The sequence below is a fragment of the Nematostella vectensis genome, chromosome 6, assembly GCF_932526225.1.
Source record: "Nematostella vectensis chromosome 6, jaNemVect1.1, whole genome shotgun sequence".
In the NCBI taxonomy this organism is placed as follows: Eukaryota; Metazoa; Cnidaria; class Anthozoa; order Actiniaria; family Edwardsiidae; genus Nematostella; species Nematostella vectensis.
The window spans coordinates 6697380-6724508 of record NC_064039.1 but is presented as its reverse complement, the minus strand read 5'-3'; the positions used below and the strand labels follow the sequence as shown (position 1 = coordinate 6724508).

Sequence of the window (27129 nt, the reverse complement as noted above, 5' to 3'; positions counted from 1 at the left end):
ATAAAAAGGGATGGGCACAATGTCCTAAATAACTGCTATGTGTGTTGCATTTGCCTTTTCAAAATTTCAAAAAAAAACAAACAAACAAACGATTATTCAGCTGTACCAGTGGTAGCAAACGTTAACGCCTCTACATGACATCCATACTTGGCAAACAAGTCTCTTTGTACAATATGTGGTAACCCTAAACCTAGCGCACAGGCGTTTAAAAGGAGTATTTAAGCAGTACCGCATTTCATTCACCCATCCCGAAGCAGTTGGAAAAGATGGAGTTGTTTCCAAGTCTTGTTTTTCTGGCCTGCGCTCTGTGCGCCTTCGGTAAGTGACCATTTATGTGTCATATATACAAGTTTTATTTAATTTTGAACTCTTATTAGATTTTCAAGCAAACTTTTCCGAGTCCTAAAACAAATAACCATTTTTTTTTTAAGTTTAGTTTAACGCTCGAGTGGACGAGTTTATCCAAAGAGTCGCTTAGAGAGAGGGAAAATTTATTTCGAAACATAAAGTAAAATTTATAGCTCAATTTTAATGCGGAGTAAAAATTAGAAAACAATATACGTTTATGGTTTGCGGCAACTGAATTTTTTCTCACTATTCAAATTTAGCGTTTACCAAATGAGTATGTGAGCCGAATGTACATGTTAGCAAGTAATCGGTGACACGCGCGCTTTGCACAGAGACATTTTCAAAGCAAGAAACTTGGGACAGTTTTCCGCCGTTTTCTTTTTTCTTGGTTCCAGTAGTTCTTGTAAGACCCACGCTCACTCTTTCTCTCTCTCCTTCCCAGGTTTGGATTTGCCCAGACCGCCGTGGCAACCCTCGCCTAACGATATGCATCCGCCCCGCTCACGATCAGGCTTACAGGCAGGAGGTGAGGATTGTAGCTAAAAGTGTTTTTCATGGGTTGAATATAAATTGAGAGTTGTTTCGGAAGGTGGATGGAAATCGATTGCAATAGTTCTTATTGGTTTCACTACAGACTGTATGTTTACTCAATAAAAAATAGATACAAGCTAAGTTTTTTTATCTAGCACCCTTTAAGAATTTTTTTTCTTACAGACATTGTGGAAGGCGACATCGTGTTAGATCGTAATACGGCGGCCATTATGCGCGGAGAGTCGAGGAACGCTATGGCCAACGTGAAGAAGTGGCCGGGGGGTGTCGTACCGTATGTATTGGACGCCAGTGTTGGTGAGTGACGCTATGGCTAACTTGAGAAAGTATGGGGTGTCGTACCGTATGTACTGGACGCCAGTGTAGGTGAGTGACGCTATGGCCAACGTGAAGAAGTGGCCGGGGGGTGTCGTACCGTATGTACTGGACGCCAGTGTGGGTGAGTGACGCTATGGCTAACTTGAGAAAGTATGGGGTGTCGTACCGTATCTACTGGACGCCAGTGTAGGTAAGTGACGTTATGGCTAACTTAAGAAAGTATGGGGTGTCGTACACCCTGGACGCCAGTGTGGGTAAGTCAGCTATGGCTATTATCAGCAAGTGGCCGGGGTGTCGTACATTATGTACTGGACGCCAGTGTAGGTGAGAAAGTGTTGTGACAGCACAGTAAGGTAAATCAAGTGACCGTAAATTTAGGATATGTTTTGACCCCGTACTATCCTTTTGCTTTTACGATGTATAAATCGTGATCGTTTGAAGATTTTATAGACCAGCCAATCTAATGTATAACCTAAACGTATAATTGCAACACAAATGATTACGGTCTTAAAATGACACAATCCTTGTCAGCAATCTTGTATTCTATTGTTATTCATGGGGCATTAACCCTCCGCAAACGTACGCTCTCGGCGAGACATCGCTCTGCCAGTGCGCTCATGAATAACAAAAGAATCCAAGATTGTCGACAAAAGAAATTTTTTATTGTCAAATTTAGAGATGTTCCCCCAAGAGAACTTTGGAGAACTTTTGGGATGTTTTTTAGATTGTCTTTTTTTTATAATTTAACAATAAAATAGATTGACTGGACTATTAAGATCTATAAGATCTGACACGTTTTTTGTGACTCGTTATGTCTTCCCGCAGCATTGATAATGCGTGCTATTTTTGTCTCAGATGCCCACCTGGAGTCCCAGATCTATAAAGGTATTGAGCATTACCACAAATACACGTGCCTGCGATTCGTCAAAAGGACCACCGAGAAGGACTACATCCGCGTCATGAAGCCTCAGTCAGGGTATGGCGCATAGAAGCGCATTAAGCTAGAAATATTAGTTTATACGGAATCGGGTAATGAGTCTCGTTTTTAATGGAAGGAGGAGGAGAGGGGAATCTATAAAATTTTCCATTGACCGAGCTTAAAATAGCTCTACATAGTTATATTTTATGTACCATGGGTACTGATATTCTCTGAATGGTTCTGTACTGTAGATGTAATTCTATGGTTGGTGTCATGGGCGGCGAGCAGATCTTGAACATGGGTGACGGATGCCAGTACGTTGGTCTTGTGCTTCACGAGTTCGGCCATGCAATCGGGTACTTCCACGAGCACAACAGACCAGACCGCGACAACACCATCAACGTTCTCTGGGACAACGTCCAGCCATGTAAGACTCGAAAGCTGAAATGAACCTCTTTCCTTTAGAGCTATTTTTCCAAATGCCTGATATGAGCTCTTGTTTAGGGTTCAAGGACGCTTTCAAAAAGTACCAGTTTAGCGAGGCTAACACCCAGGGACTACCCTACGACCTTACCTCCATCATGCACTACGAGAATACGGCGTTCGCTAAAGCTGGCTTCTGCAAGACCACCATTACGGTAAAGAGCGATCCCACATACGAAATCTCACCAGTCTACCTCCGGGAGTTCAGCCCACAGGATATTAAGAAGATCAACATGCTGTATGGGTGCACAACAAACCAGCTTCCTCCAGTTGGTAAGTGGTGACGACGACGACAATGATGGTGAAGATGAGGATGAAGATGAGAATGATGATGATGCATAATTTTTATCATTAGTGTTTGGTGGTTGAGGATATAATAGATGTTGGTTTTGTGGTGGAGGTAGTGGTGGTAGTTTCAGTGATCAGTTGTTATTTTAACATGTCATGTAATTAATTTGATGTTACTCATTTTCAGTCCTTCCTGGAACCGGAAACCCAGACCCTAATGGTAAGCCCAAGGAGTATAGTTAGAGTAGAAACAGCTAATAAGTTTTAGTGAAGAGGTTGTTGTTACTGCTTTGTTGTCATTGTGGTTGTACTATAGCTGTTATGTTGATTTTGTCTGTTTAGGAAAGAGAGGGTTGAAATTTATCCCCCATTTAGGACAGATAGCTTGGAAGACATACCTTGATCGGGTGGCACGGCCCCGTATAGTAAACAGGGGAATACCCCCCTCCCGTTCATCACGGGATGTTGTTATCGCTTTTGGTTGTCGTTGTCAATGTTGCTGTTGTTATTGTGCTGGTTGTGAACTCTTATTATTCTTGGCAGCGTTTCTATGCGAGGATAAGCACAGCCCTGGTTTGGCGCCATCTGCTTCGGGGTCGTTACTGGTTATAGAAGTCTTTGTCGCTGTTTTTGTTGTAGTTGTTTTTGCTGTCGCTGTTGTTATTGTTGCTGTTGGTGGTGGTGGTGTTGCTGCTGCTGCTGTTGCTGTTGTTGTTGTTGTTGTTCTTGTTCTTGTTCTTGTCGCTGTTGCTGGTGGTGTTGTTGTTGCTGTCGCTGTAGCTGCTGTTGTTGTTGCTGCTGCTGTTGGAGTTGTTGTTGTTGGTGTTGTTGTTGTTGTTGTTGTTGGTGGTGGTGGTGGTGGTAGTGGTGTTGTTGTTGTTATTGTTGTTGTTGCTGTTTTTGTGCTGTAGCTGTTATGATTGTTCTTACCAGCGTGTGTATGCGAGGATAAGTACAAGGACAGATGCCCTGGCTGGGCGTCATCTGGAGAGTGTAGCAATAACAACGCGTGGATGAGCAACAACTGTCCTAAGTCATGCAGAACCTGCGGAGGTGAGATATTTCTAAACATTTTTTTTGTGGGGACGGAGAAGCTCTTATAAACTCTCAAAAATCTAGTAAAAAAAAACTGTCCCTCTATATTCACAATAATTATCAACATTAGGTGAAAAAGGGGAGAAAGGAAATTTGTATTCACAGTAAAAGTAGCAAAGTAGTTGTTCGTCTGAGAAGCATTTTTCGGCTTTTTGCCGCTTCGTTGCCTTTTTGTTCTAAACTGCGTTGTACTAATTAAAAGGAGATGTAAAAGATAATGTTTTTCTTTCTTTTTCTACCAACAGAGCCTGACTCCGGTAAGTACAACCTAGCGCGCTGGTAGGCTGATAGACTTCAAAGCCTGAACAAGAAATACGTCTTGGATTTCTTCTGTCAATCTCTTCTCTGGGCTTCAGTATTGTTTTGGTGAATTAATTACTCGATTTATTCTACTGTAAACGTAGAATATCGCACTAACAACGCGAAAATGTCAATCAAAATCTTCAAACTAGTTTAAATGTGTCCGTGTGAACGATGGAAAACGTGAACTATAAAAAAGCGATATTTAATTTAGACTAGAAGGCATACATATTTGTGCTCTATTTTTTTAGAAGGGGAAAAAAGGAAAAGGAAAATCGGGGTTATTGGGGATATTCCGGTCGGAATAGTGATTTCACGCGTGCCTTTACACACGTCCACACGCGTTGCTTTACACACGTCCACACGCGTGCCTTTACACACGTCCACATGCGTGCCTTTACACACGTCCACACCCGTGGCTTTACACAAGTCCACACACGTGCCTTTACACACGTCCACACACGTGCTTTACACAAGTCCACACGCGTGGCTTTACACACGTCCACACACGTGCCTTTACACAAGTCCACACGCGTGGCTTTACACACGTCCACATGCGTTCCTTTACACACGTCCACACGCGTGCCTTTACACACGTCCACATCCGTGGCTTTACACACGTCCACACGCGTGCCTTAACACACATCCATATGCGTGGCTTTACACACGTCCACACGCGTGCCTTTACACACGTCCACATGCGTGCCTTTACACACGTCCACACGCGTGCCTTTACACACGTCCATACCCGTGGCTTTACACACGTCCACATGCGTGCCTTTACACACGTCCACACCCGTGGCTTTACACACGTCCATACACGTGCCTTTACAAAAGTCCACACGCGTGGCTTTTCACACGTCCACACGCGTGCCTTTACACACGTCCACACGCGTGCCTTTACACACGTCCACACCCGTGGCTTTACACACGTCCACACGCGTGCCTTTACACACATCCATATGCGTGCCTTTACTCACGTCCACACGCGTGCCTTTACAAACGTCCACACGCGTGGCTGTTTGCAGATTGCAAGGACGAGTTTCCCGTTGCCTGTAATGACTGGGGTCTTCAGAGCGAATGCACGAACAACCCGCAGTGGATGAACGACAACTGTGCCAAGACTTGCGGAGCATGCGGTAAGAAGCATGGTTAATACGGACATCGGAGGAAAGTGCCCGAATTATTGAGGGTCCTTGTTGACCTTATGGTGATAATCTCTTAATCTCTTTGAGCACCATTTTTACCCTCGCCCATTAACTGCGTCATGTAATGCATCATGATCATCATCATCAGAACCATCGCGCTCATCTTTATTGTGATTATATAAAGGCACCGGTGTCCCACCCACGGAAGACCCCAACCTGTGCGAGGATAAGTACCCTAAGTGCAGCTCATGGGCCAGTACTGGCGAGTGCAGCGCTAACTTCCAGTGGATGCACCAGAACTGCAAGAAGAGCTGTCGAGTATGCGGAGGTACGAGAAATAATGCGCACACCAAACGAGATCACTAAAGTTTGGGGTTAATGGAAGCCAAACCTCGTGATTCTACGAATCAAATCTGCTGTCTAATGGGGATGCCAGTTTATCAAGAACTTATCTTATCCCATTTTACGTGCAATGAAAACGATAACAAAATTTTGACCTCCTGACGATGATCACCTCGGGCTCAATTCTCGACTTAGTGTGCATTCTTTATACTATTCTGAAATATATTCTTGGGTTCCTACTAAATTATATATATTTTTTGTTATTCCTCAGAGCCACAGACAGGTACGATATGCACCCGAGAAATTCTCAGATCAGCCAAGTTGAAGATTAACCAAGACTCCCTGGTTTTTGTATCCTTCTCTAATTTGTTATAGTATTTGCACAGTGTGAATAGAAATAGCTACACGGGCTTCCCGTGTGAACAGATTCCCTTGCTAAGGGGGGAGGGGACAATGCCCATATCGCCTCACCACAGGATTCCCAAATAGCCTTGTTTTTTCTTGCTGCTTTCTTGACAAACGGCGTTTTCCTATGGAGGAGGCTAGAGTTAGGTTAGCCTCGATTAAACAGCAATATCAGTTAATGATAATCTGCGACATTGGCATTATTCGTCCTTATTTATTTATTTATTTATTTATTTATTTATTTATTTATTTATTTATTTATTTATTTATTTATTTATTTATTTATTTATTTATTTATTTATTTATTAAAAACCTTTATAGAGTATTCCATGAGTCGGGGAAACCATTTTTAGATCGAATATAGAAAAATTGCTGCACCTTCCCTTAGGCTAACCGCTCCCCTGAAAAAGTTTTCTCCTCTTTTTGTCTTAGACTGCATGGATAACTTCCCCCAAGCGTGCCAGGACTGGCAGAAGGTCGGCGAGTGCGCGAAGAACCCCATCTGGATGAAAGATAACTGCAAGAAGACGTGCAATGCGTGCAATGGCGGAGGCTCCGGTACGTAAAATCACCCAATCATAGAGGACTCGGCTCGGTGAAGCTTGTTTTTGTCTTGTCTATGTGTTGTCTAGTCAGCTTTATTGTGAAGACTGTTTCTCCTAAGTTGTGAAGGTGTTAAAGGGGATATTTCATTAACTGGGTTTATATGCGCATTGAGTTTCGCGTTTCCTCTGTGCCACCTTGGTGAGAACCCTTTTAATCACAAAGGTTCATTTGGGGCGGATTGTTGGCGGATTGTTGAAAAAACCTAGGCCCTTTGAGAATCCATTTTCTGTTTGTTTGCTTCTAGGCACCACTGTTGCTCCTCCCCAGACCACTGTATCCCCAGGTACCCCTGTGCCTCCAACCGACGATCCAGACTGTAAGGAAACAAACTTACGATATTAAAGCCACTTTGAACTTTACACATGACTGCTTTGATGACATAACTCAAACACACAACTTCCTTCTTCTCAGGTACTACAGAGACACCAGACACACAACCCCCCACCCAGCCCCCAGTTACCCAACCACCCGACACCCCCGTCCCGCCCACCCAACCGCCTGTCACCGATGCACCTGCTCACTGCAAGGATATCTACTCGGACTGCCCCGAATGGAAGGGTTGGGGTTGGTGTAATGATGGGGGGCATGACGAGTACATGAAAAGTGTCTGCAAAAGAACTTGTGACTATTGCGGTGGTGGGTTGAGATACCCTTGAATGATAACTCTTGATGAGCTTCTAGGTGTTTAGAAGATGTCGTGAGTAATCTTTAGTACTGACTGAACATAACTCAAGCACACAACTTCCTTCTTCACAGGTACTACAAAGGCACCAGACACACAACCCCCCACCCAGCCCCCAGTTACCCAACCACCCGACACCCCCGTCCCGCCCACCCAACCGCCTGTCACCGATGCACCTGCTAACTGCAAGGATACCTATTCGGGATGCCCAAAATGGAAAGGGTATGGCTGGTGTAATGATGGGGACCATGATAAATACATGGAAGAAGTCTGTCGCAAGACATGCGGCTACTGCGGTGGCGGCTCAGGTAAAGTTCATTATGATATTTGATGTGGCACACACCAGCTGAAGTTTGGATATAATTTGCTGCGTATTTGGCGCTTAAAGTTTTTTCTCTCTTTTTTTTCTGGAATTTTGCGTTATATTGGCTACCTATATTCCCGTTTTATCTATCACCTTTTTGCCTAAAAAAACCCTCAACCACTACTTAAAGACTTGGGCCCACACAGATTTATGTTTGGCCTTTGTTTGGTATTAGCCAGTATTGATAGATGAAGAGGCAGTACCCACGGAACGTCTGAGATCTCTAACTACTTCTAGTGCCTTGCTATATTTCTATTTACTCAACTTATATTCATCAATCCCTAGAAGTTTCTCATTGCATATGTTTTATGTTGTTTGCTATTGATCGTTCCTCGTCATCCTAGGCAACTGCAAGGACGTGTACCCTAGCGAGTGCCCCAAGTACAAAGAGTGGGGCTTCTGCACCGACCCCAAGTACGACAAGTATGTCCGTGAGGTGTGCAAGTTCACCTGCAACCACTGTAAGTACACACTCGGCTATCAGCCTTTCGTTATTTCGAAAACACCTGGAAAGCTGGCTTTAAAAGCAGGTTGATTATGGTGGCATCGTTAGGCATGAGAAAGAAAAGTCTGCCTTAACGTGTCAAACAACGGCAATATCACCATGCCATGAAATGCAGTTCACTTTTCGTCTAAAAGCAGGTTTGGGGACGTATTTGGGACTTGGACTTTTTGGGCTTGGATATTTTGGGCGTACAAATGAATTTTGGGCTCTGTTAGCCTGCTAGCCTATGAGTAGCCCCGCAATGGGGCTACTCGTAAACAGACTCAAAGTGAGTCTGCTTAACTGCTTAACGAAAAGGCCCTGCTAAAGCAGACTCGTGGAGTTGAAGAGAGTTGGGAAGTGGGGAACATTTTTAACATTTTTTTGTTCTTCTTGACAACAGGCTAATATAAGGGGAAGAAGATCCGCACTGCAACAGAATCGTCATGGGGATAAAGTAAAATGTGTTTAAATGTAATACTCTTTGACCAATAAATAATGTGCGTACCGTATCTCTTTAATCTTGAAAGCGCGCGGCTCGAAGCATTCTTTTTTGCCTTCCAATTGATATCCCCTCCAGAATTAACACACGGGACAAAATAGTATTTAGTAGGATCAATAACCTAACACGAAAAAGCAGCCATTTCCATTGGTCGATTTATTAAGGCGTCTTTTCGATTTCATTTTGTAAGTGAAGTATGAAAATATGTTTCTGTATGGTATTGGATCTCAATATTGGTAAAATTTAAGTAACCTTTCACTGCATGCCGAGTATCTGCATGTACACTGTTATGAATATCATTTGCTTCAACTCTTGCTGCGACTATATTGTATTAGTTTTATTACGAGATTTGTTTACATTGTGTCTTCCAATAATGGGCCCTTCAGACCCAAGAAAAATCTATTACCTTTCCAAATATAATAGCGAATGGCCTGCAATATATGTTTTTCTAAAGATTTAGAAGGAACACAAAATAACAATATATAAAACTTGAACAACTTTTAATTGCAACATGGCAAAAATACAAAACTGAGCGTATCCATTTCTGTATGTATAATTCTCAATATATAGTCTTCTTTTTACACAATAATAAATATATAATGTTATATTTTGTAAATCCACAAGAGAATGTTTTTCTTATGTACACAAACCGCAGTACATAAACTTTGAATTCCTCGACTTTCTTGCGAGTTTTACCAAAACGGTACTCCTGCATTTAGGCATTAAATCACACTCCCGAATGTTGCCGAGGGCTACACTCACTAATTCTGTCGATCTCCCTGTCTTCCCGGCATCCTCTAGGATTGTCACTAAGCACAACCCTCTTGTCACTCAAGGGGCGATGCTCGACGTAAGTATTAAATCTTGCTGCAGTCCGGACATGTTTGATATCTGACAAGCCGTCCATATCGTTGTCCGTATAGCCGTTCGGTTCAGTCCTAGCCACCTCATCAGTGCATTTATTTTGCGTTCGTAATTCAGAATTATCACCGTTACATATCACACCATTAAGTCCCGTAGTGTCCTTCACAATATCCTTATTTTGTGGAATCGTGTGTCCGTTCTCTTTACGCACATCACCGTTGCGAATCGCCATCTCCAGCGCGCTTTCTTTATTCCTGGCATTAGATAGCTCCTCTAGTGTCACAAGTCGGTTGACGGTTATACCAAGGGAGGGCTTTTTCTTGTAGACCTGTCGACCGTACATCTCATCCACCGCAAAGGAGATACTTTTAGCCTTGACAGCCTGTCTGGCACGATGTCGCACTACCTGTACGTAGCACCAGATAATTACAGCGATCAGGATGGCACCGAATGCTGCAGGCACGGCTATCAATGCCGCTAGAGGAATCTCAAACTCGCCATAGGATTTGCCGTGTGAGGAAGTATTCTTATACATGCTGTCCTGAGCGCGCAGTTCTGAAAAGGGAAAGAATTAAATCAACGTCAGTTATATGTGCAATAATGACATCCATTGATCCATGTTGTATAGAAACCACAATGCATTTTACATTGCGCTGCTGATCAAAATAGATATTTTTCATATTATTTTGAGACTTTCTTCACACCTATAAATTACACTACATAATACAAAACAGTGTGAAGAGGGGCAAGCGAATGGACTCGGGGTTCTCGTGAGGCCAACCCCGAGGGTAATGGAAAACAAGAAAAAAGACGCAAGGAATGCTGCTGACTTTAGTCCATTAGCACTGCTTTTTCCTAAGTTCCATTTGGTGAGAGTATGTTCTGAGGTGTTGGGGGACACACACAAAAACAAGATTAATGGGGCTCCTTGTCACGATATTATCCATGCATGAGTGTTATACAGTCAGTATGCATGGTCAACGTTCGCCTCGTGTGTAACAAAACAACATAAAATCTTCCTGATTTCTTCACCCAAGAGTAATAAATAGAAATAAGCCAATTCCCCGTGAAAAGAATTTTATGCAAAGGATCTAGAAGGTTTATTTGTGCAATTTCAAGGTTTGAGTAAAGGTACAGCCTGTTCCGAAACCTAATCAATCCTTTTCTATTCGCTCGATGTGAGATGTTAAAGCCGCAATATTCTATTTTTCTGAAAGATCAAATGTCATGAACATGGATAGTTATTTTAATAAATCCCTCTCCGTCGACGACTTGGTTTAGGGGGCCGGTCATCAGTTTGCTGACAACGTACCTTTCGGCTTGACTGTGAGGAATACATTGTAGGAGACCATTTCTTTCCCGCCGCCTACAACGCACGAGTACTGGCCCTGATCTCTCTTAGTCACGTTCAGCAACATCAGCTTGTGGCAATACGAGGCGCGCTTATCGGCCAAGCTCCAGTACGCGGCAGACTCGCGAATTAACCGCACTCGCGGGTCAGAGGCGTTCAGAATGCGCACTGGCTGGTCAGCGGTACCATCAGTCGCATTTGTCAGGGGCGTCCATCTGAGCCAGATAAAGCTCAGAGGCACTTCGCTGACGGCTTTGCACGTGAACGTGACGTCGGTGCCCTCGACAGCGGTCTTGTTCTTTAGTAGATGCGTGTTGATGTCTATGCCGTTGGGAGCGTTACTGGGCTCTAGTGCTGGTTCGCCGGTTGACCGACCTGGAACCAGATAAGTTATCAGAATAAATACGGAAATGCGAGTAAAACCAAGTTTCAACCATTTTTATGCAAAAGCGGTTATTTGAGCGCGTATTTGCCTTTCCTTCCATATTCAGGGCGGCTCGCGCAAATTTATTGGTCACCTTTCCTGTCTCAGATAAGGGCGTGTGAACATCTTTTCCAAGAGGCACACAAGGATAATGAGCACGGCAAAATGCACAATTTTTAATTTTGGGGTACGAATTTACGAGATAAAAAGTTTCTAAAACATTTCTTTCAAGTAACCACCTTATACAAATCCTGAACAGATATCAATACTGAAAAAGCCGAGATTCAGATGGACAACCGTGTACTTACTTTTTAACGGGCTCACTATATAAGTCCTTCTAATAGTCCCATGTTTGTTCTTGACAATGCACGTGTAACGACCGCTGTCTGACTGCCGCAGGCTTCTAATGTTCAGCACCCATCCTCGTAGGATAACGTGATTACGGCGCCTCGATCTCAGCTTTTTACCGTTATGATGCCACTGAATCTTAGGCTGAGGGCTGCCGTTGGCATGGCAACGTAGTTTGAGTTGAGAACCCTCTTCTAGTCTGATACGCAGTGCCTTGATGTTACGACGAAAGACTGGAGCTTGTACTTTCACTATTCAGAAAAACAAATTGTTCATAATAAAGCAATATTTGGCATAAAAGTAGAGGGCATTGACAGTCGAAAGGACGATTACAAGTCAAAGAAAGTTATAAGAAAGATATTCATAGTGGCCATGTTGAGTAAAATAAAAGGGAGCTTTTTTTTTCAATGAGACGATGGAACAAAAAGATCCACTTGGTCAGGATAAGCGGATTTTCTGTGAGTATTTTAATACAATTAATATTGTGACTCGCTGCCGGGATAGGGAAAGAAGTGCATGGTGTGATGGGGTCGGGTGTAAACCTATTGAAATATAAAATACAGGGAAGAAATAGAAGGAATGCGAAAAGTACTCAATAGAGTGGATGGAAGTGCGACAGGGAACTGAACGTGGAGGGGCATATGAGCTTAGTTCGTTGAGCTCTTTCTGAAGCTCGAAGCAGCAAAATAATGTATGGTCTAGCTATTGGATATTACTGAAGGGAAGTCCTTACCTGGGGGTGGGGGTGATGGCGTTATAATATGGGCTGCAGTATTGTACACTGACGCATTAGAGCCAGCTGGAAACAAATGGAAATATTAATAAGGCAACACCGAGATAACCAGTCAAAAACTCGAGTAACTAAAGTCCAATGGCCCAGCTGGGTAAGTGTGTTCTCGACCTGCACTCCGTTGATAATTGCGATTTATTTCTTTTTCAACGGGCATCCGTAAAGTAAAAAGCTTGATGCAAAGTTCTATCATGTGCGCTACTCAATTACGATGCAAAGTTCTATAATGTGCGCTACTCAATTACAATGTCTTAGCGTTTTGGGCTTGGGGTTCAATAAAGGGTGGCGCGCTAAAGATAAAAACATAATAAATAAAGCAATTCGAGGCAGTTTGCGCTGAGAATATACCCGGGATGTCAATACAGCATATATGCACCACGTTGCCTGTACGATGCAACCTTGTTTTATTTTGTATTCAGTTCATTGTCTTTATTTTCTCGTAAAATCAATATAGCGCGTATTTTTTTATACATTTAAGATATACCCTGCCCTGTTCTTCAGACTTACGATGAACGATAAGCGTGATACTGGCGTTGATCATTCCAAACGAGTTATGCGCTTGGCACAGATACTTCCCAGAATCCTTCACCCTCGCGTTTTTGATTCGCAGATGGTGGCCGTTCATGCTTCGAAATCGGGATTTCTCGCCTCTTCTGGGCTTGCCAACAATCTTAGTCTTTCCGTTGCGGTAGCTGAACCAAACGGAGTAGGTCCGGTTGAATAACGGGTCATTAACACCAGTCACCAAGCATTTCAATTTGACGGAGTCACCGACGGTTGCTTCGTATCGTAGTTTCGGCTTCTTGAGAAATTTTGGTTTTTGAGAATCTGAAACAAATGATAACTATTTATCAAAATAACCTAAAAAAAAAACTAATCCGTATGTCTCTACTCACAAATAAGCAACGCCTTCACTAACTTCTCTATCTTTTTCGTATTCGTCGGGAGATTCGTACAGTATGCTTTTTTCCCAATTACGACGCTTAATCGAGGGAGGAGCGATTACCATTAATACTATATAAGTTATTTTAGCATTTGTATGTGTGTGTGTGGAGGGGCGATGGGGTTCGTTATGATTGGAAATGCCAGCGCACTTAAAAAAGGAAAAAAAAACATCTTCGCACCTCCCCTGAGGTGGATTGCCTAAAAATCTCTCGATTCGTCATAGGCAAAGAAATGTTGTTCTCGCGGTTGACAGCGGAGTTCACGCCGTCCGCACCGATTTAGACCAACGCAAGTAACTCCTCATGGCTAAAACACATACTGTTTTGACTAGTCTCGAGTTATTACTTACATTAATTGTGGGAAGCATGTGGTATGAATACGGGTATAATAAAACAGGATCAATAAAAAACTGAAGACACTCGTTCAAACGAAAACAAATTCGGCAAGATAAGAACGAGTAAAATGAGTGATTAAAAACGCTGAAAAAAAAGCAACTAAAAATCTTAACGTTTGGTGATTTCATCGTTTTATCAAGGAGGGTTTCTAAGGGCAATTAAATTTGTGACCAAAAAAGGCTATAATCAAACAAACGAGTCAGAAAAATTTTTCCCCCTATTTAGAACTGCACTTAGCCAGATCCTCTGGCTAAGTGGAGTTCTTACGCCAATAAATTGTTGATTTCATTGTTTTATCAAAAAGGGTTTCTAAGAGAACCATAATTTGTTAAAACAAAGAGGCAAAACTAAAATGTCACAGACAGGTATGGATGAGAGACTCAGTGCGATATTCAAAGACGTCCAACAGAGTCTGCCGGCAATGACTCGAGGCAGAGCACGAAAGAGCTTATTGTTCGACAGTCGTTAATAAAAATGTTTTTAGCATCTAGTCATCGGGGGAACCCCACTCAAAGTGATTTTCACACTGTGATCATAATCTCATGTTGCTGGAGCGTTTTTATTTTAATTCAGAGGTATTTTCGTTAGAGAGAGCTAATCCATTTGCAAATAACCAAGCGCATACTTGAAGACCGATTTATAAACAAAATTCTCATTAAGTGAGGTAATCTTTTATGCTAAACCTCCGAATGAATACTGAGAAGTAAAAAAAAGTTTGCTGAACTTTTAAGTAGCTCTGTCATTTAACAGGCTGTCTTTGAGAATTGAAACAATGAAAAGTGATGATGGCCTATTCACGAACAAGAGCCGCGAGAGATATGATAAACTAAAGTCAATTAGGGAAGAAAAAGGGTATGAATGGATGATAAAACAGACGCGCGATAATTGGATGCAGCCCACTAACTACCGATAAACAACTAACGCAATACCTAACTAATTACCCATCACGAAACACGAAAGCCAATTTGTAACCATTTACTTATCCCAAAAATCATTCAACCCGTTCGTGTGTTGTCTTTCGTACAAATCAAATTTACTGAGATAACTTCAGAATTCGCGCATGAATACTTGCCTTATCTTTGTGTCTAATCAATAAGCTTAATATCTGAATTGGTTTAGGGGTCGATGAATTGTGCGGTTCATTGCTCATTTGTCGGTAAAAACGTAAAAAAAAAATGAAAAAAGCGCGAAATGTAGTGAGGTGTTAATAACAAACGCGCAGTCTCTGAGTGATATCAGGCAATTGGCCTCGTCGGATGTAAAGGGTTCAGTTTGATGCACGTCTCGAGTTGAGTTAATGAGTCAAGGATGTCTTTTTACGAGCACCCAAATGACACACGTGTTGAGCACATAGTAAAGCCGATTTTGTTTGAAAATATTTGCAGTAGAGACAAGTCAACGAAGAACAAAGAGACTGGACCAAACAACCCTAGAATGGGGTAGACAATGCGTTATTTGAAAGTGTTGGAAACAGGAAAGGCTTCAGTTAATAAGTAACATAAATGTACTTAGATGTGAAATTCAGGGATTTAGTTCTAAAAAGTAAACTTTAGGCTTAGTGTAAAGTAGCGGCGAACGGAACAGAAGGATTGAATGAGAGAATTCATTAAAAGCGATCAAGTCCATGTTTATAAATACGATTTGTGTACACTGCACGCATTTGCATACCAAATTCCTTGAATCTGTATCTAACTGGCTGACAGCTCTAAAGTAGTGGGGTTATCCCGGGCAGATCTTCATCTATACCCTTACCTGCGCAATCAAAGACCGCCAGTACCGTAAAACACAGGATGATCGTTAAACATGAGGACACGCTTCCACTGAACTCCATCGCGCGCTGTTTGATCCTTATTCACAGAGCATGAGAAGCTCACACTAGAGTCAACGCCAAACTCCTTGTATGCGGAGTCTTAAATCTTTTCATGCGACGATATAATCCTCACTAGCCTGCCGAGAAAAACAAAACAAAATACCCGTTAAGTCTCTCAGAATACTAACAGGGAAACACGCTGGGCCCTACTTAGAAATGTCGATCGTGCCAAAGATTTAGCGTTGACCACCACTAATAAGCTACGTCCACGAACTCTATAATCGTGTACTTGTTTTTTTCCGAATTCTTGGCAATAAACTCAGTAGAGTTTAGTTCTTTCTGGTGGTTCACTTGCCTCGAAATTGTGATGTTGGTGGGCTCATTTGCGTACTAATCACAGGGTAGGAATAACACAATGTGGGTGCCTTGACGTAACAACCCCTCCATAGGAAGAACTCGAGCATGTAGCTTGAACATGACCCAAAACATTAGGAAATCGCCAGGGGTTTTAGTTGCTAAACCCCGCGAGGATAAACCGTAAGACGGTTTATTTTGGCAACAAAATTACAAAGTTGCTTGTAATCTTCTTATGTGTCTCGCTACAGAGTTAGAATTCCTCAGCGCTCTCGGATGGTGTCGGATGGAGCACCACATGCTAAGCGGAAGGACAAGTCGAAGTTGCGCGACACGGATCCGATTTCCCCGTGCTCCGCGTAATATATCTTCCAGCCTAAAGGCCATAATATCACGAAGTTGAATTACCAAAAGAGCACGAAACACCGACATTAATTCGATAAACTAGCAATTCACAGAGACAAAGGGCGATGCAATAAATCACCGGTACCGACAAACCGGGTCATCATTCTCTTGTTCTAAGGGGGCTTATCAAATGAGAGAGAAGGCTTGATATATAAGCACGGGCATTAGACCATTGTCCGATGGTTATTCGAGTATTTGGACAGCCCTGTGCCAAAGGATAAGCCAAAGAGTATAAGTTCGCACCACACATTCTCCAGATTAGAGCGGTCGTTAATCAAACCATATCAATCACCTCGTGAACTCTAACTGGCACAGCCTTCAACTGTATGAAAAATGTCCTTGATGATGGGAGATATTACTGGAGTGTCGGGATTTTCACGCTATTCGTTCGTACGCGATTTGGGGGGATGAAATCGTCTCCGGCGCGATGGGATTATGAACTACTAGCGGCCAAACATCTTGCACCAAGCACAGAAAGGCACCTACGCAGAATAGAGGCCTAGTACCATCAACAAACCACTAACGCACCCCAAAGTAGCTAAATTAAGGGCTTTTAAGCATCAGGAACACCTTTAGACTTACCAAGCGCTTGAGCAATGTCTCTAAGAGGCAAACGCGGAGGATATGGTCATCGTGTATGGTTTAGTTGAGCTCAGAATACAATTGCAAAGTCCCGCAGTGCAAACGTCAATCACGATAGATCCCTACATGTCAACCGCCTGCTTATGACAGCAAATTGTACCATGTTTGCTCTCGAAAGCCGTCGCAGCAATCAAATACCCGCCAGCCAAGTCAGAATACCCAAGAGATTTACAGAAATAACACACGATGGTATCTGACTTTTCAATAAAAGCATTATTTGAGATGTGAATTAGTGATTGCTTGAGGTTCTGCTACCCCGCAGTGCGAGAATGCACTGAAGAACAAAGCCCGTGCCGACACACTCGAATGAGAACCTCTCGACTCGAATGAGCCTAACAGGAGATCTCTTGCGCTACAATAAGATCTACAGTACGCGATACGCGACATTTGATTTACAACAAAGGGACCTTGAAGGCCTTTTAGCCATATGTTTCACAGGACTATCGAGAATTAACTCCTGTACTACTGTCATCGCAAACGCATTATCGTAATCCAATCTTGTGTCAGCAAACGTTTCGCTCTATTCATCCGACTGTTTGAATGGGCAACATTTGCGGCGGAGAGCCAATAGGAGAACGGCCCCTTGACTATTCTTATCGGGGTAAATTGAGAATGTCTATAGGGAGAGTGACACAGCTCTTCTAAACCGTCCTATCCGCAAAGTTTTCAGACCATTTGTAAACAAACTAGCAAATAAACTACAATCTTCTAGGCAAACACTTTTGTAGGGCTTTATTATGAAATGTTTTCACTACATAAATGCATAAATTCTTTTTTACATTCTTGAGATTATTATTCTTCGTAACATCAACATAAATGTGTTTGAAAAACAGTGTTGGAGATTGTCTTTATCTATTTGTGGTGTTTGATTTTAATAGACAAATTGGGACGTACAGCAAAGCGTAATTAGATATATTTCTTTTAAAAATAAGGACATATTTAAGAATTGTAAAAGAAATTTAAAGGAAAAAACTTTTTCGAAAAACATTATGGATTATTCTTTTAATAAACTCTAAAAACTTGTTACAAAAATGTAAAAGTAACATTTACATTGACGAATTGATTTTGACGCTTTTTCAAACGATTTTCAAAAATATTTTTTTATCCGTATAAATGGGAGGCGTAATTTTTGGTTAAAAGAAGGACATTTAAATGGTCGAAAGTTTTAATTTGCTTGTAAAATGTTACCTCATGTCAACTTGGTATGTTTAAAGGTAAAAAAAAAAACAACCTAAGAAAGCTATCTGGTCGAATTTAACTTTTTATTACTTGACAGAAAAGTATACAGCAAAATACAGTGGTTGTAAAAGATAATAGATAATGAAAAATAGATTAAGCATACCTTTTAAACTGAGAGGGCTTGTGTAAGATTCAACAAAGCAGTCTTAAATGTTATTCTCGCACGTGTGAAGGCTGCAGGTGAAGTAGAACATTATCACGGAACAATTCGAACGCATGTAGCCAACCATATTATTCGCTTAGACTCCAAAACATTTTCCTTAGACAGTAATTAAATTTAACTCGAATCAACCACCTTGTTGTATATTAACCACAGAGAAGAGACTTGAAAACCACTAATACTTGAAATAGCACTCGAAAGCGGAACATGCCGAGCTGTTAAAGTCCAACTAGAATTCGAGGGTGGTAAAACCAGATGGCGTTGTTGAACGAAAAAAGTTCATTTATTTGGAATAAATAATATTTTCATTTCATCCAGTTTTCGTTTTCCCAACAGGGGGCAGGAAAACTTTATTTAACTTTAAATTTAGTTTACTGCACAATATTTTGAGTTTTATTACTTACTTACAATGAATGGCCACCTTTTCCATTAATTTCTTTTTTTTTAATGAATGATTTGTCTAAATTGCTTTACCACTTTGTCGTCATGTTGCTTACGGTTCTTAGATCCGTAATCGCGTTTTTCGCTTACTTAAAAAAATCGTAATTTACAACCCTAAGGCATTCAACTCTTAGATAAATCGAGTCACTTTACTCTATACTTACTTTTCAATATTAGCCCTATAAATAATTTGCAATGAATCTGTCTTTGTGCATGCTTTTGTTTTTGCGTGTGTGTGAGATTGGAATAAAAATAAAAGTACCTGTCTAATAGGACCGATCTCTCTCCATCCGGCTGTCGAATTTATTTCAATCTCCGTTCTGTCGCACTGTTCATTTCTAATCTCTCTCCACACACTTAAATCAATTGTCTTCTTTCTGCTGCAGCCATCGACTGTAGAGGGGGATTAGGTGGTGTTTTATTTAGCGATTATGGGTTATCGGCATTGTTCAATAATTATGCATGGCATTCACATCTTTATGGAAGTTCTGAACATCTTTTGTGGTCTGATTGTATTCTATGCTTGTAACTGTTGCGCGCGTAGCAGAAGTTTTTGGTTTAGAGGAGAGACACTTTTTTCGTGACCAGCTAGTTTTAAGTAGCAAGTCACCGAGAGGATAGCCAAGCTTATTTTACCACCCACACTGAGCTAATGACTTAGAAGCTATTCGAAAAACTAAAGAAAATACCATACAATAACAGTTCTGCGGGCTCGGCCCAGTTCCCGCCTTTTGTCCCCGCGACATCGCGTTAGCCAAAAGTCCACGATAATCTCGTAGAACAGCCAGAAAACCAACTGAACTATAAACAAGAGCCCTCTTTCCAGAAGTTTTAAGTCAGTGAAAAGCTATCAAGCTATATAAGGCTTGTATAGTTATTGTTTCCGTAAAAAGGGAATTCTGGATGACACCATAAAGTCTGCGATTCTACACAGAGATGGTCTGCAAGTCGTGTTTTTTCAAGGGTTGTGGACAGAAGCCGGAAAGAATATGGGAGTGGCTATCGGTTTTACAAACAGCCCCGCACTCACAGATCTAAGATCATTAACTAAAACCTTCCCCCGTATTTCAATAAGCTTGTATTTAGGTTCGCTCAAATGGAGAAGGCTCCTTTCTGGCTGGAAGTGCACTGATTTCCCTGAAAGCGATATATAATTACCGATAAAGAACCAGTATAGGGGCAAAACTCTAAGGCTTTTAGGTGCGATCCCTTTGATTGCGTCTACTGAGTTAATGTGTTTTCATAATTTAAACAGTAGAAAGTCTTCAAGTCTCGACATGGTGGCATCACATAATGTATACCACTGTTATACTATCGCCAATTCCGATCCCACTTCTCTGATATTCATGATTCCATTATCTAAAACGAGGAAGTTCAATGTCGTCGAAGCTGGGGGTTTCACGGTAACACTGGAAAATGTAGTTCAATGGGCTGGAAGTCGTTGACTGGTGAACATACCGCGATTATTCCGGGGGAGAAAATTAGTTTCTCTCCTGTTTCCGACACATCTAAGTGGCTAGGGTAAATAACAGGACAAGCCCCTCTGTTTGGGTTGTCTAATGTTGTTGACTAAAACCAACAGAGGTCTTTGTACTAAAATAAATACCAGAACAGGTCAAAATATTGGTGCTTTCTCTTGGGAGGTAAAAGAGGTTATACTTAGGAAAAAATAAACAACAAAATTTGAGAGATAACACGAATGAAACGTTAAAAACCTTTTTTTTTATCAAGGAGAGGGAACCTCTGGTTCCAAGTGTTTGGTTTGCTTCTCTTCAAAAAAGGCCACCCATGGTCAAACAACATCGCTAGTGCCAGCTTGTAGAATTTTTGAACAAGGAGGGCGTAATTTGATACAAACATCATTACATGAAAGGGTGTTTTTACAATAGGGGGAAGAAAACATAATGAATATTTCATTTCTTAAAAATGGACATAAAGTAAAAACTGTTTAATACGCGCGAAACTAAACAACGGCTTCTCGTGACCCTGAAATTGCCTCGGATTCAAATTTCTTCCGTTTCTTCGTGTGGTATTTCAACAAAGGGCCGTGAACCCCTTAGTTCACACTGTAAACTAATAGGGACAAGTTCTGAAAATGCTTTCATCGCGTCTGGGGCACGGATGTGAGCGATAGGTGAACCGATGCAAAGCTGCCAACACTGACAAAAAGCCCCCCGGTCTAAGCGACCGACCTCCTAGAAACTTCCCTAACCTACTTCAAGCATCACTCAGTCCCTAAAGAATTTGTTGATTGGAAAATAATAGCAAGGCACAAAGCCGCTCTACTCCTATCCTATTTCGAAACAAAATGGAAGATTCGTACGTAGTAATGAGTCTTTCGATAGAATTCAAGACGTGATTTTACCTTTTTGAATTGCAGTTAAACTTTGTCATTAATTGAATCCGTTTTTGGAGGGCAAACCGAGCGAGGGAAGAGGACAGTCAAGCTGCCGTCGGGTAGCGCAATGGGCTTGGTCTTTGTCAGTCGTTTAGGAGGAGTAAGCTTTGGGAGTGTTTGTTCTCGAGTGAGGAGTGACACGTACTGGATGGCGGACCACCGCACTTGGAAAAAGTGTGATTCTGCGCATGCCCACTACTTATACCACGCACATTTTGTTATCAAAATACCAACTCTTTATTGTAACACAGGCTACTGTGACCAGTAAACACCTAGAAAAGCACGCAGTAAGCTTCTATTTTTACTTTGTTCCAACGGCTTAATAAATGTAGGATTTGAAATAAAGGAATTACACGATGAAAAAGAATAGCGTAATTTTAGTAATAAGATTAGTAGTGCCTTGAATTTTAGAAAAAAAGGAAGGAAAAAACTCATTGCAAAATGGGAAAGGATGCTATTTATGAAATATAATCAGGCCTTGATAGTAAAACTATGTTTTCGGTAAAGTTACATACAAGCTTAGCAGAAAAAAGATCGGCTAAAGCGTGCGCAAATGAACGTGCGGTAGCCACAATGACGGGAAAGGTTATACGACCTTTTTCTAACAACCCCTGCCTCTTAGCTCAACAATCGTTACAACTGAAAGGTCCAGGCATGCGATAGACTCTATGTGAGGTAGAATAACACATAAGACTACTGCGGTCTGGTTCCTTTTATCAAACATCGGTTTACACTTTGCTCATCACGATAAAACCAGCGTCTGCTTTGTGAATCAAAATGCAATTTGCGAGAGGTTCTTTTTATGGCAGAAACATTCGGTATGTTGATTATTGGACAAAGGCATATGTTCTAGGAACTACTCCGTTATAACAAAGAGCACGGATTTCAGCTAATTACACTTTGGTAGCATCTATACGCGGCTAAATCTGCCGATAGTCAGAGGAAGGGTTAGAATTAGGCATATTGGTTTACCTGTTGTGTGATCCCTTGAATGCGCTTCCTCTGAGAAAGCTCTTACTGGGACGGTAGAACAACGCAACGAAACCCGAGTCGCGATTCCGCAGTATTAATAGTCCCTCGCTGCGAATTCCCAGCTACTTGGCATTCATTCTTCCATTAGTTGAGCAAACAATGCAAAGTAGCTCTGACAGAAAACCCACAATTGCTGCATTACTTTGTAAACGTTAAACCATTAGCTCGCATTCTGAAGAATCCAGCAGAGACAGCCATTCAACGGCCCATGCTCCTGGGTATCAGCTCGTAAACGATATCGATAAGCCAGCTCACAATACCTCGTAGAGATAGTGATGTTCACAACTCTGACATTGTGTTGTTATATCTCCGAATCAATGTAACTACTCGTGCGATATCGAGTGTTCGGGTAAATTGACCTTTTCGATTAGCAGACTATACGGGCTATCGAATAGCTCATCAAATGCGTGCTGAAAGGTGGGTCTGAAGGTAGTAATAAACTCACAGGGGTAGGGTAGGGGTATTGAAAAAGTCACGATTTCTCCTTAGCATTCTGACGTCGTTCGTTTCAGAAGTCATATAGTAATGCATACGGACAGTATTCCAAGTAGCCCCCGATTTAGTATATCCTAAGGGTTAGTAGAGTTAGGGTTATGGATACATTGACCTGCTCAGCTCAATAAGAGGCGTGCAACAACTTTTTCGAGAGCGTATATCGATTCTACCCGCTGTATCCGTAGACTACAAGCACATTCTTCTTCAAGCGACCGACGCCAAAAGCGCGGTTACATTGATAGATTGAGCTAAACAATCAAATCAGTCATCAACAAGTCGGTTATGTAAATAAGTGTCATAGATTGATCGATGGCATCTCAGCAATATGGGACGAAAGGCTTAGCGTTCAATGCCTACACAGTACCAAAGCCGCCCATATCGAAATAACCATTAGCCAAAAAAGTAATAATTATTAATGATAAGTAATGATATCATCACCAAGAATTTACTGCTCCCATACCCATTTCCCGTCAAAACTTACTAGTTTAATGCGGTGTTCTTCTTATACGTGTCCTTACTCGTAAAACGCATAGCAACCGTGCGCGTGTACCGTGCCATAAGACCGTGTCTTTACTCGTAAAACGTGTAGCAACCGCGCGCATTTACCTGCCATAATACGTGACGCAGTAGACCTGGACAACACGACATGTGACGCAGTAGACCCGGACAACACGATACGTGATGGACTAGACCCGGACAACACGACATGTGACGCAGTAGACCCGGACAATACGACACGTGACGATGTAGACCCGGACAATACGACACGTGACGCAGTAGACCCGGACAATACGACACGTGACGCAGTAGACCCGGACAATACGACACTTGACGCAGTAGAACCGGACAATACGACATGTGACGCAGTAGAACCGGACAACACGACATGTGACGCAGTAGACCCGGACAATACGACACGTGACGATGTAGACCCGGATAATACGACACGTGACGCATTAGACCCGGACAATACGACACTTGACGCAGTAGAACCGGACAATACGACATGTGACGGACTCAAGACCCGGACAACACGACACTTGACGCAGTAGAACCGGACAATACGACAATTGACGCACTAGACCCGGACAATACGACACTTGACGCACTGGACCCGGACAATACGACACTTGACGCAGTAGAACCGGACAATACGACACGTGACGGACTCAAGACCCGGACAACACGACACTTGACGCAGTAGAACCGGACAATACGACAATTGACGCACTAGACCCGGACAATACGACACTTGACGCACTAGACCCGGACAATACGACACTTGACGCAGTAGAACCGGACAATACGACACGTGACGGACTCAAGACCCGGACAACACGACACTTGACGCAGTAGAACCGGACAATACGACAATTGACGCACTAGACCCGGACAATACGACACTTGACGCACTAGACCCGGACAATACGACACTTGACGCAGTAGAACCGGACAATACGACACGTGACGGACTCAAGACCCGGACAACACGACACTTCACGCAGTAGAACCGGACAATACGACAATTGACGCACTAGACCGGGACAATACGACACTTGACGCACTAGACCCGGACAACACGACACTTGACACACTAGAACTGGACAATATGACACGTGATGGACTAGACCCGGACAACACGGCACTTCACGCAGTAAACGCGGACAATACGACACGTGACACACTAGACCCGGACAACACGATACGTGATGGACTAGACCCGGACAACACGACACTTCACGCAGTAAACCCGGACTATACGACACGTGACGCATTAGACCCGGACAATACGACACGTGACGCACTAGACCTGGACAATACGACACGTGACGTACTTAACCTGGACAATACGATACGTGACGTACTTAACCTGGACAATACGACACGTGACGTACTTAACCTGGACATGACACGAGGTGCACTAGAACCGAACAACACGACTCCCAAAGCTAGAACGACACACGTTATAATTAAAGTCTTAACAAATTAATCTCATTTTTGCGTGCGTCTGTCCTCTAATAGATGCTCAGATGAAGTCACAGCGTGTCAAGAACAAAAAAGTACTCTTGCTCATGACACCCTGTGACGTCTTCTAAGCAGCTATTAGAGGACAGACGCACGCAAAAATGAGATTTGTTTTATACATCAATTAAAATATTTTCTTACTACCGTAAACGCACGCCAAGCGTGCGCCAAACGTGCGTTTGTCCTCTAAAGGTAGTGTTACACGGAATAACATGCCAAAAAACTTTTCGCGATACTTTGTATCGTATCCATTCTGACATGTTGCCAAACAAATGTTACATGGAATAACTTTCCAGATATTCGGAAAGTTGCGGAAAGTTGTGTTGCGCGATATGTTACACGGTCGAAAACTGTCTATGTACAATGTATCGCGAAGTTTTTGTTGGACACATGGACCCTTGATCAATCAGCACGCGATTTACAAGCGTCGTTGTATAAAACTAAATCACTTTGACTCATTTAAAACGGCATTATAATATTCAAAATAAAAAACAAACAATAGCAACAAGGAAGTAGGGTCCAACAACAACAGAAAGAAAGAATTTTAGGGCCGTACCAAAACTACGCGACTCAGGGCATGGTAACAAGCATGTCTGCTTGTTACAAAATGGTAACATGTGGGGTAGGTGACAGAGGCAAATGATTTACTTTGAGACGATTTTTTGCTTAGCCACATATAAAAATGTAAGTAATCTAGACATTCATCTGTGGCTATAACAATTTCATGATATTTTCAGTTTCATTACTTTTCTTGTGAGAAGTAACCTCTATTAAGCGAACTTTTGGGCCTGGAACCGAGTGTAAACGATCAAAGAAAAAACATCCGCTAGAGAAGTACGTTACGTGACAAAGATCACGCAACATCACAACACAAGTCAGATAACAAGGAAAACAGTATTATGATTTCTAAGAAAAAAGGGAAAACGAGTTTTAGTTGGATCTAGTGCTTGTATTAAACTTCGAAAAGCCTAAAGCACCGTGCCAACTAATGCCACTCAAAATGCATGAATTAACGATAAGGGTTCTTTTAAATCCAAAGTAAAAATAAAAACAAAATGATTGCAAAAACGCACTCACCGTTCTTCTTGCTTTGGAGAGATGAAAGTCATTTTATTTGTCCGAGTTACTCGGGGAATAGTTAAAGAAACTACAGTGCCTTGTTCCTTCAGAGTGTCTTTAGTCTCCAAGGTAGACCGGATTGTTTTCCACTAGATAACTCAAGTCACACATGCTTCGCGCGGAAGAGAAAAAGATTCTAACTTCTTTTATAACATCACGTCTCCTTAGCTTGCCAGTATCCAATCGTCAAGTCATGTCTTGTGCGGCAAAAACAACCCTCTTTGCGTCAATTTTCCCAGCTTGACAGAGCAATGGTGTAGAGTCGATAGCACATTAGGATAGATGGGAAAAGGCGATGCGAAAGAGCGAGATCAATTTACTGAAAGACCCCTGCAGAGATAGAGGGAACTTATCTTAAATAATAGCCACTTAATGGCTACGTACCGCCTCCAGTCATTGCCTTCCGTATGGCAAGCGCTTTTTGCTTGGCATGGGGTCCGAAGCGGCTCTCTTCTTATTGGCCGAGCTTTGACAGTACAATTCGAAGTAGAATTAAAAGTTATTCACTCACGCGCTTGAGACATCATAAATTTTCGTGACAGCAGAATTGTAAACAGAGAATTTATTCTATCGATTATTTTCTCGACTGTTTGAATTATTGTCATTAGAATATGATAGTTTAGATTTATAATATTTTAGCTTTAGATTAGAGATATCGAACGACAAATGACAAGTACAACACTTTCCGAATTTATGACTATTTTTCTTATTCATAATACATACTGTTTTCAAATATACCACAGAAAATAATAGCCTACAAGAGTTCGAATTGGGGATTTGTGTGGTAATTATGGTGTATTAAAATGCTACACGCATGCTGCCTCTTTTAGAGCTGAGCCTTTAATAAGGTGTCAAAAACGATTGACGAAAACTCGCAATGTACGAAGAAAATTCAAGGAAAGGTCATAGTTTGAGAAATTGCAATATGCTTAATCTGTAACATCCGATTATGGTAATATTATCTATGAGTCGAGTCAGGGAATAAGCCCTGGCTGATGCGGATAAGACCCCCACGATGCTTTCCCTATCGTGATGGTCCACATATCACCACGGCTTGCG

At 42.0% G+C, this 27129-nt stretch overlaps 2 protein-coding genes across 9 annotated transcripts; one reads left to right on the top strand and one right to left on the bottom strand.

Annotated features, from left to right (window-relative positions):
* Positions 1 to 164: 164 nt before the first annotated feature.
* Positions 165 to 8843, top strand: LOC5515051 (zinc metalloproteinase nas-15). 4 transcript variants are annotated; one of them, XM_048728485.1, is made up of 18 exons: positions 165 to 318; positions 791 to 874; positions 1063 to 1194; positions 2071 to 2191; positions 2386 to 2561; positions 2639 to 2890; positions 3093 to 3125; positions 3839 to 3958; positions 4246 to 4257; positions 5329 to 5439; positions 5633 to 5776; positions 6062 to 6073; positions 6628 to 6753; positions 7046 to 7117; positions 7213 to 7437; positions 7558 to 7791; positions 8192 to 8308; positions 8735 to 8843. In XM_048728485.1, the coding sequence occupies exons 1-18, from the start codon at positions 267 to 269 to the stop codon at positions 8737 to 8739; spliced, it is 2028 nt and encodes a 675-aa protein (XP_048584442.1). In that variant the 5' UTR covers positions 165 to 266; the 3' UTR covers positions 8740 to 8843. The 4 variants fall into 4 exon arrangements, with proteins under 4 accessions (XP_048584442.1, XP_048584445.1, XP_048584444.1 ...); XM_048728488.1 differs by lacking the exons at positions 7046 to 7117; positions 7213 to 7437 and having other exon boundaries at positions 166 to 318; XM_048728487.1 differs by lacking the exons at positions 165 to 318; positions 791 to 874; positions 1063 to 1194 and adding an exon at positions 1239 to 1336.
* A 473-nt stretch (positions 8844 to 9316) lies between these two features.
* Positions 9317 to 26605, bottom strand: LOC5515052 (fibroblast growth factor receptor-like 1). 5 transcript variants are annotated; one of them, XM_032384681.2, is made up of 7 exons: positions 26029 to 26605; positions 15703 to 15897; positions 13118 to 13438; positions 12554 to 12619; positions 11781 to 12071; positions 11010 to 11423; positions 9317 to 10252 (listed from the first exon to the last, which is right to left on the bottom strand). In XM_032384681.2, exons 2-7 carry the CDS (start codon positions 15779 to 15781, stop codon positions 9561 to 9563), a joined length of 1863 nt encoding a protein of 620 aa, XP_032240572.2. In that variant the 5' UTR covers positions 15782 to 15897; positions 26029 to 26605; the 3' UTR covers positions 9317 to 9560. The 5 variants fall into 5 exon arrangements, with proteins under 5 accessions (XP_032240572.2, XP_001635234.2, XP_032240571.2 ...); XM_001635184.3 differs by lacking the exon at positions 26029 to 26605 and adding an exon at positions 22372 to 23609; XM_032384680.2 differs by lacking the exon at positions 26029 to 26605 and adding an exon at positions 21367 to 22333.
* Between the last annotated feature and the right edge of the window lie 524 nt (positions 26606 to 27129).